This window comes from Ranitomeya variabilis, chromosome 3 (genome assembly GCF_051348905.1).
Source record: "Ranitomeya variabilis isolate aRanVar5 chromosome 3, aRanVar5.hap1, whole genome shotgun sequence".
Taxonomy (NCBI): Eukaryota; Metazoa; Chordata; class Amphibia; order Anura; family Dendrobatidae; genus Ranitomeya; species Ranitomeya variabilis.
Window position 1 is genome coordinate 767,406,581 of NC_135234.1, and position 10,222 is coordinate 767,416,802.

Below are 10,222 nucleotides of genomic sequence, written 5' to 3' on the forward strand. Positions count from 1 at the left end.
TCTAAGGTCAGAGAGGGGTTAAGAAGCCGGCTTGAAGTTGCCATCACTCCCATTAGATCAGTTTTAGGAGGACGTCCATTATCACATTGGCAAGTTAATGGGAGCCACTCTGCTCACTTCTGCTGTGTTTTTGTAGATGCTCCTCATCAGTCACAAGAAAAAGATTTTTTGTTTTTCTTTGTTTTTTTTAGCCCAAGACTAACCGTGGTGGTGGTGAAGAAAAGAATAAATGCCAGATTCTTTGCCAATATGGGTGGCCGGCTCCAGAATCCACCACCGGGAACAATCGTTGATAGTGAAGTCACCAGACCTGAATGGTTAGTACACATGTGCCCAGAATAAGTATGGAGGGAGGACTAGTAATGTCTGAAGTGTGACTCCTGGGAGACCCCCACCTTACTTCAGACCCCACACTGGGAGTTGTCCGGCAGTCAAGTAAATGAGGATGAGCTGCAATACCAGACACTGCCACATACAAAGAGTAGAGCTGGTTTCTAATTTCAGACAACCACCTTTAATCCAGATCAAGGGAAAGTGGACACTAGGAGGTATTTTACTGTAAACCCCCCGGCGTTTTAAATATTTCCATAGGTCTCTGTTCCTATGGCCTCCATGGTCAGGCGGCTCAAACATAGTGTGCTCAGTATCTTAAAGGGGTTGTCTATTAAATGTAAAAAAAATTGGCCAATGGGGGGGGGGGTGGTGTATCTTAAATGAAAAAAAGCCCCCTACCGGACCCATGACATTCCTCTGTGATACAGATCAATCCTCTTCCTGCTGAGACAGAATGTGATCGCTGAAGGGCATCAGTCATCACTAACTGGCTGCAGTGGTCACTTTGTGTTCCTTGCTGGAAGAAGTGCGGAGACTCTCAGGGATGGGGGGACACAGGCAGCGTTGCAAAGAAGTGGTGGGGCTCTTGTATCTTTTTGACCTTTAAGACACCTTTGGGCCCAATCTTAATATAACATTGTCGGGGTCGTAAACGACAATTTACCCTCATTCACCAGTCATTCCAAATTAATATGTGTGCAAGGCATCTGGTACCGGATAAGAATGAGTCAGACAGGTAGCTGGTTCAAACTCCGTTAATGCCCCGTGCGTCCACACATGTCTGCAACGGTCACACCAACTGGCTTTATTCTAAAATACACAATACTATATTGAGTGTTAGGGGAAGGCGTGCATTAGGCGGGGTTTAAGCTAGCATTCAGTCTTTCTGATTTGTTCTGACATCTTCTGGTGGATCCTCCTTTTCTTCACATTCCTTAAGTTTCGATTTCTAAAGAAATGAATCTTAACCCTTCGGACACTAAACTGAAACGAAACTGGACACTGGCAGCAATCTTTAAATACAGTTACATTCGCAAGCAGATAGGAAAAACTTATTGTTTTACAGTATAAAATATGAAAGTACAAAAAGTATATAAGAAAGTATATTTTCACCTTGACAATCCCCCCCTAAACACTAAGTTTTTCCCTTAAAGAAAGATCCTTTGAGACTGTCCATGTGATGGGAAAAGGGGAGGTGGATTTCTTCATCCAGACACCTCAGAAACTCTCCCCTAGCGAGAGGCCTCCAGGTAGCTGAACCCTTCACTAACCTCACATGGAGTTCTCCCACTGTCCCTAAACTAAATCTCTTGGCATCATCTGAGAATGGGGGGTTCTGTCTACTCTCTTGAGAGGAATGTACTTAGGGATCTCCCCTGGATCAGTACCATCGTACTCTGGTGGGTCTACTTCTTGATTGAGGAAGGTGCCAGTCGGAGTTGCTTTGGCAATAACCTTTTTATACAAGGGAATAACACAACAGAGAATTATCGATCCAATTATAAGGAGGGCAATTCGTACCAAACAAACTTATTGAAGGAATCCCTTGATCCCACCTAACCAACTGGGGAAAAAGATGTGTCTGCTCCAGCATACATGACACGTCGTCTTATTGTCGTAATTTGTTCAACTTCTTTTTGCAACCTTCAGGAGATCTTTTGGATCTACATTTCGCCATTCAGGTCTGGCTGTCTATATTTCGTCTCGTAAGTCTTTGGTCATACCGTCAATGAATGTATTTACCAATACTCTAACATCAAGTGGGTTTATGGGACTGTACTCCATGTCTTCCCATTTCAGCTGTAACCGTCCAAAGTATAGCTCTACACTCTCTCCTTTGTCACATCTGTAGAAAATCTTAATTTGCGTCCTAGCATGTCACCTGTTTTCGTGCTCACGAACTACCTAGGCCTGCCTAGGTGGATTTATACATCCATCATATTGTCTTTGTCTGTAAAATGAGAAAGGTTGGTTCTCAGGGTCAGCCAATTGTTTCTGCATAGCTAGCTAGTCAGAGGGCCTCCAGGGATAATACTCCTGTATCTGTCTTACCCTACCTGATGTGGTTGGTTCTCTGGTGGTGGGGAGTGACATGACATGCTGGTCTACAGCTCCTTCCCAAAAGGATTACTGTCAGCCTACTCCTAAAAGTTAATGTCCCCACTATCCGCCAACCACAATCCTGAGTCAGCTTCTTATGTCACTACATGTGATCTTGTCTGGACAGGATTCAGTGTAATTCTCTTAGGTCGGGTTGCAGCACGGGTCATACAAGTGTTAGGGCCCAAATCCTCAATCAACTATACCCTAAAAGGCATCACAGCTATAATTGACGAACCTTTGTTCTCTGTAATATATATTATTGATCCATTCAACATTTTTATTAACCCTGCTGTTCTGTTTAGATTTCACATAAAAACATTGTACCAAATAAAGTAAACAAAAATTAAAAAAAAAAAAAATTCCCACAGAGAGTACCCCCCTAATGACGAAAAGTCAGGGACCCTCAAGTCTCAGAATCACACGCTGAATTTTTATAACATTATAGAATTTCAAAAACGGTCATTTTTGACCTAACAGAACAGCAGGGTTAATCTGCACCTGTGGGATTATAGAAGCAATGCCGGCATAAATCTGGTTCTGGGCTTTAAACTGGTCAGGCACCCCCTTGGCACTCCAATGGCATCAATATATACTAGTGGATCTTCTTCATAACTCATGTGGAGCTGATCGAGACTTCTCCTCTTTCTGGTAGGTTCATCGGGTATCTTTGGATCCCAAGGTAAAATCTTGAACTGCATAGCCAGTCTAACAAGGGTGCATTGGCCTGTCCAGGCATTAGGCAACCTAGGACGGAGCTTACCATCTCCACATAACCAATAAATATCGTACATATATTGTGTATGTTTAATTAGCAAATCAGTATCCAAGGAACTATTCTCCTTGCAGAAACCTGTCTCAAAGATCCCTACTGGTGTACCTGTGGTGTCGTGGGAATTATAGCAGGTGTAATTGTCAGCTAATACGGTTACTTCTCCTGGGACCTTAGTATTTTCATTTACATTAGGGGCCGAAAAGGTAGGCGCGAGGATGGCCCTCAGTTCCAGGATCAAAAACAACAGCAACATTTCCCTTCAGTCACTACTGTGACTAAACACTGGTTCGGTCTCTTTTACAATGTGAGGCGTGGATCCAGGTGCTCTTTCCTTCAAGTTTTACTGCAGTGGGGGTAACCAGGATCACCGTGTGGGGTCCTTCAAATCTTGTCTGGAGACAATCTCTGCGCACAAACTTTTTCACATACACCAGGTCTCCTGGCACAAAGGGATGGTGTCCAGGAACCTTGTCTGGGTCTGGAAGAGAACTGAAGACAGTTAAATGCACTTTGGCAAGGTGTCCATGTAAGGCCTGCACATAACTAGTTAAGTCCTGGTACTTGAGCTGCAACTGTTGTGGAAAGAAACATTCAAGATTGGGGCTCCTGCCAAACAGAATCTCATCCTGTCTTCCTGTTTGGGATATATCTTACTGAAAACAAAGCTAGAGGAAGGCATTCTGTCCATGGTTTACCAGTCTCTGCCATTGCCTTCTGGATTTTAAGCTTAAGAGTTCCATTTAGTCTCTCCACTCTTCCACTGCTCTGCGGATGGAGTATGCAATGCTTGACTTACCCCCAGTGCTGCCATTACCTCTGACATGATCTCTCCAGTAAAATGGGAACTCCGATCGCTTTCAATGACTTCAGGAACTCCATACCTGCATATGATCTCAGCCATCAGTTTCTTCGCCGTTGTCTTTGCCGTAGCTTTGGCAACTGGGTAGGCCTCTGGCCAACCTGAAAATAAATCAATGCAGACCAACACATACTCATACGTCCCTACCCTAGGCAACTGAATATAATCAATCTGCAGTCTCTGGAATTGGTTAAAGGGCCGGGGAGTGTGCTTGGATGGGGTTTTCACTGTCCTACTCTGATTATGTGTGGCACATATCATGCAGCTCTGTACCTGCCTTTCTGCGCAGGTGGAAAACCCCGGGGGCAATCCATTGTTTCTGTAGGGTGTCACGCATGGCCGTCTTCGAGTGGTGCACATTCCCGTGCAGAACCTGTGCCGTCATTGGGTACAGTACCTGTGGCAGGCAGACCTTTTCACCCCTCCCCCATAGTCCAGTGACGGTATCAGAGCAAGCCCCTATCTTTTGCCACCTATTTTTCTCCTCCTTACTTGCCTGTTCTTGTAACCGGGCTAAGATGTCTTTCAACACAAGTGGAGATGGTGGGGTGTCCAGGTGACGTACTTGAGAGGCTACAGGAGTGCTTGCTGCTTTCTTGGCAGCCTGGTCTGCCAGTGCGTTACCCTTTGTCCGTCCATCAGTGCCTTTGGTATGTGCCTTTACCTTTATGATGCCTGCTTGGGTGGGAAGCTGTAGTGCATTCATAAGTTGCTGGACTGCCTCAGCATGTTTAATGGGGTGGCCATTTGCTGTCAGGAGAGCCCTGGCTCTCCAGATAGGCCCATAATCGTGTGCAATGCCAAAAGCATACCTGGAATCAGTGTAGATATTTACAGTCTTACCTTCTGCTAGTTTGCTCTGCTTCTTGTGCAGACATATGAGCTGGCATTGACTCTGCCTTGATTACCTCATGTTCTGAGACCACAGCATATCTGGTACAGTAGCGTCCTTGGTCATCTTGGTGACGGGATCCATCTACAAAAAGCTCAAAATCAGCATTAGAATAGGCACACTAGAGACCAGCCGTTTCCTGAGACATCAATTCTAGACAATCATGTGGTTTGGAAACCTAATCTTGTTCCTCTGGATCCATTCTAGAAAGAAAAAGAGTGTCCTTGCTCATGTCACCTACTCCTCCCCCCTTTGGATCCATAGGAACTAGGAGAAGAGTAGCGGGGTTCAGGACAGTGCACCTTTTCAAAGTCACATTAGTAGGCATGAGAATAGCACACCAAAGTCGCAGCTGTCCAGCCATGGACATGTGGCTAGGTTATACCTGGTTAAGGATACTATATACATTGTGTGGGGTGTGGACCATAGCCTCTCCTGGTTGCAAGGGGCCATAAGTGGCAAGGTAGGCCTGACACTCTTGGGCTATGACTGGGCTTCCCTTTTCTAGCTATCTGTTGGGCCAAGCAACCTCTATATGACAGGGAAACCAAACTTCAGATTCCTAGAAAGTCTGGCCTTGTAGGTTTCACGGGAAGAGGAGATGTAGAGGCCTTTCCGGGCTGGGGGGGGTCTGGCATTTACACCGATTAAAGCAAGCTTTTGGTCTGAAAATTGACATAACGGGGCCGGAGAGGTAGTGAAATTCCCATACAAAATTAAAGGCGTATTGCAGTGTGAAGCTGGACTTGCGTGTACGATAGGAGGGGGCAGAAACTGGAGTCTGTTACATGGAGATAAGAAACACTATGACCTCGCAGCTACAGCGGTGGGGGCCAGTGAGCGAGCAAGAATTACTACGGCTAGTGATTTAACCCTTGTCTTTCCTGCTGGGCTAAATTCTTTTGAAAACTCTTTACTATTTTTAATATATCATCTGGAGTGGAAATCTCAATATCGGGTCTACTACGAAAAGGTATGAATGGGCTTTTTATTACAATGGGAATCCCAGATCTTTAAATACTACCATAAGACGCCCATAGAACTTCTCGGCAGTCCAGGATATATTGGTGCCTTTTACCAATCTTTCAATTACTTACAAGTTTTCCTCCAAGACCAGGCACAGGTCTATTTCACTTTCAATTCCATACAGTACTTATTGCTTTAAACACAAATCTCTCAGCGTGTACTAAACCAAGGACAGAGAAAACTTTGGAATGCAATACATGCCCCCCCCCCCCCCGTAGCCCACAGCACCGAGGGGAGAGATTTCAAGCAGGTCGCGCAGGGGCTCACATGCCCCCTCCCATCTAGTAACACGGAGATAAGAAAAAATCACTGCATTCCACAGCGCACAAGGGAGAGCAAAAGCCCAGCTGTATGCCCCCCTTTCTCCAGCACGTAGCGCAGATAAGGAGAAAAGAGGAAAACTGACAAAGAAATCTCGCAGCGGTCCGCTCCGCCCCTCCCATCTAGTAACAGCATTGATAAAAGCTCAGTATCTTCTACAAAGTAACAAATTACAGCAGTTTTCAGACTTAATTTCTACAAAACTTTCCTATGATCCTCCGTGATCTGGGCGGAGCCCCAAGGACGGCCCGTACGCACACACACGGCAGGTTTCCACCCAGGTTGGATTCTGCACAACACAAACAGGACACACCTACGCTTCTGGAAAGCTCTTTCCGCCGCCATTACAGGGCGATGGCTGGGACCGCATTCTCATCATCAGTGGCACGGCGGCCATTTTACAATCTGTAAGATCACAGTTCAAAGGCATTTTATAACCAAACACGGGTTCTGTATTGTCTGATCCTTCCTCTCCATCAACCTATTTTCATCCTTTATTCTTTAAGCCTCGCGCAACTCGCAGATAAACTTCTTGACTGGCTCTTGCCATCCCGTGACTACTGTCTTGACTTCCACGGCATCCTCATCTAACTTGTGGGGCACAGACTTCTTCTGCTTTAAGATACGCAGCTTGACTCACAGAATACTATGGTTTTCTGCAGTAAAACCACTAGCAGCGATATCAACACTTTGTTCTATAGTACGGAGCCTCACGTTCCACGTACTAGGAAAAGAGCCTCACGCTCAATGTTTCCTGTCTGTCCCTAACCTGAAGAACAGTGATTACAGACTATCCTGCCACGATATTCCAACCGTTGGGAGGCAGCCTCCTAATGAGACCCCTCCACAAAAATATAGGTGGTCCCCTCACGGAACGTCTTAAGTTACCTATCTGGACAGGTGGTCCCCTCTCGGAACGCCTTAGTTACCTGTCAGCACAGGTGGTCCCCTCACAGAACGTCTTAGTTACCTGTCTGGACAGGTGGTCCCCTCACGGAACGCCTTAGTTACCTGTCAGCACAATATCACAGAGGCTGCGTCTCCTATCCCTTTCTCTAAGCTGCCCCACAATCTACAACTGGCTCAATTTTTCACTCCACTTCACTACTAGACAATAGTCACGGGTAGGGTGGTTGAACGGAGTACAATGACCGGTGGAGGAGGTGTGGTGTACAGAGGACGCACAAAATGCGACGTCTCTCAGTTGCTGGTTCAGAGCGTGGCACAGGATCACATTCGATCTCACCACTCGATCGGTCACCTCCCGGACCCAAGGAGACCACAGACAAACCAATAACGGCTGAGAGACTAGCAAGTGTGACACATACAATGTATATGATCGCCACTTACCGTGTGCGGAGGGTGATCAGTCCTCGAGGTCAGCCACTACGGGTATCATCCACAGACATCCAGGCATGGGTCCAGAGGGTCTCGGATCGCTGGCCACGCCCCCCGTTGGGCTGCCAAATTGTCGGGGTCGTAAACGACAATTTACCCTCATTCACCAGTCATTCCAAATTAATATGTGTGCAAGGCATCTGGTACCGGATAAGAATGAGTCAGACAGGTAGCTGGTTCAAACTCAGTTAATGCCCCGTGCGTCCACACATGTCTGCAACGGTCACACCAACTGGCTTTATTCTAAAATACACAATACTATATTGAGTGTTAGGGGAAGGCGTGCATTAGGCGGGGTTTACGCTAGCATTCAGTCTTTCTGATTTGTTCTGACATCTTCTGGTGGATCCTCCTTTTCTTCACATTCCTTAAGTTTCGATTTCTAAAGAAATGAATCTTAACCCTTCGGACACTAAACTGAAACGAAACTGGACACTGGCAGCAATCTTTAAATACAGTTACATTCGCAAGCAGATAGGAAAAACTTATTGTTTTACAGTATAAAATATGAAAGTACAAAAAGTATATAAGAGAGTATATTTTCACCTTGACAACATATAATGGACATCCCCTTTAATAAAGTGACCAGCAGCGATCTGACCGATGCTCTCAGCAATTAATCCATACTTCTTCTGTAAAGTCTCCGGAACAGAACTTGCTCAGAGGAGGCATGGACTTTAGGGCAACCACAAAAAGCTTAGCCAAATCCATTGTTCACGGACTTTCCTGAGTTTCCATAGTTGTCAGGTTAAACTGAAAGAAATGGAGTACAAGTCAGTATGTATGGAAACTAGGAGCATGTTCACACGAGCCATCAATACAGAACAAAGACAGAAAATATCCTGCTGTAAGTAGAAGCAATCGTGCATATGGATAACACTGGGTATTTAATAAACACTGACTTTATAAAAGAAAAGTGAAAGCCATCCCAGCAACGTCAGTGTGCCCGAGTTTGGGATGGTGTTGACGAAGCGCCCGATGTTCTCTATATCCACTACGCCTTTTACTTACAGCAGGTATTTATTGTGTTTGTTTTGGGTCTTATAGTTGCCAGGTTGCTCTCGATAGATTAGTGATGGCTGACACCATTGTCTATAAACCATTAACGCCCGTGTTGTCTGCTTCCGCCCAGGTATGACTTCTTCATCATCAGCCAGTCTGTGAGACAAGGGACCGTCTCCCCCACACATTACAACGTTGTGTACGACACCGGAGGCCTGAAGCCCGACCACATGCAGCGCCTGACCTACAAGCTCTGCCACCAGTACTATAACTGGCCTGTACGTAGTTACTGGGAGATTTCTGGAGAAGGGACTTCAGGAGTCTTGCCTGTTCACTGTTTTTTTTTTTTCCTCTTAGGGTGTCATCAGAGTTCCAGCGCCGTGTCAGTACGCCCACAAGCTGGCCTTCCTGGTCGGGCAAAGCATCCACAGAGAGCCCCACAATTCTCTGTCCAGTCTCCTGTACTACCTGTAGAAATTGTGCAGGGCTGAGGATTGTTCAAGTGTCTGGTTTGAACTGAAGTTTTTGAAAAAATTGGCAGAGTTGGAAAAGCCAAAAGTAGCAGCAACCAAATTGTAGCTGTCATATATATTTATTTTCTTTACTTTTATTTTATTAGTTGGAAATTATATTGGTTGATGTTGACGAAAGGTTTAATAAAATAGTTATGTTCTGGCTTCTCAATCATCCGATGTTTATTAGACTTGAGATTGTTCTGCTAATTTTGCAGAGGACCTAGGTTGTTCCAATAAAACCTTTCATCTTTCAGCCAAACAGAAATCCTCCATCGGTATCGAAAGAGACAGGGTGCACAATATTTGCCTTTTTATATGAGCAAAGTGGCTTCTTTAGAGGTGAACCAATATTTCTAGGCATCCATTCAAAATCAGACTTTCTCCTTCGCCTCATTGGGGGACACAGCCTGTGGGTGTATGCTGCTGCCAGTAGGAGGCTGACACTAAGTGATACACAAAGTTCGCTCCTCCCCTGCAGTATACACCCTCCTGCTGGCTCCGAGCTAACCAGTTCTTGCTTAGTGTCTGTAGGAGGCACACGGACGGGTCTGGTTCAGACCCCAACGATTTTATTTTTTACTTTCCTGTAAATTTTTATTTTTTAAGTAATGGAGTGAAGGGGGCGACGGATCCTTTCAAGGTTCCGATCTCCCCCGAATCATCAACAGGTGAGCACGGCGAGTATACCTCCCCGTACCCTCTCCTGCGACGTGGGAAGCCATGCCTGAGCTCACTTCAGGAGCGACTGTTCCTTCACGGTCCCGATCTCCCCACACCAGCAGCAGTCGATCACATGGAGTGTCGCCTCCATGTATCCTTTCCTGGAGCCAGGCCTAATGCCGGACAACTGGCCCTGTCCACCCGGGGACTAAACTCCGTGGATGTACAGAGGCCCCTCTCTATGGCGTCCGAGCAGCCACCACTGTCCCACCACTGTTAAAGCGGATGGTACAAGGTGGCGGACGCTTCCTCTCCACCTCCCTAACAATAAGGGATGGTCA

General features: G+C 46.0%; 1 protein-coding gene across 1 annotated transcript in view; it reads left to right on the top strand.

Moving 5' to 3' along the window:
• Positions 1 to 9,390, top strand: part of LOC143817402 (piwi-like protein 1) — a 128,251-nt gene extending 118,861 nt beyond the window's left edge. The window contains exons 19-21 of the mRNA XM_077298795.1: positions 192 to 317; positions 8,837 to 8,984; positions 9,064 to 9,390. Coding sequence (XP_077154910.1) covers positions 192 to 317; positions 8,837 to 8,984; positions 9,064 to 9,180 — 391 coding nt within the window. The 3' untranslated portion in view covers positions 9,181 to 9,390. The remainder of the gene's footprint in view (positions 1 to 191; positions 318 to 8,836; positions 8,985 to 9,063) is intronic.
• Positions 9,391 to 10,222: the final 832 nt, after the last annotated feature.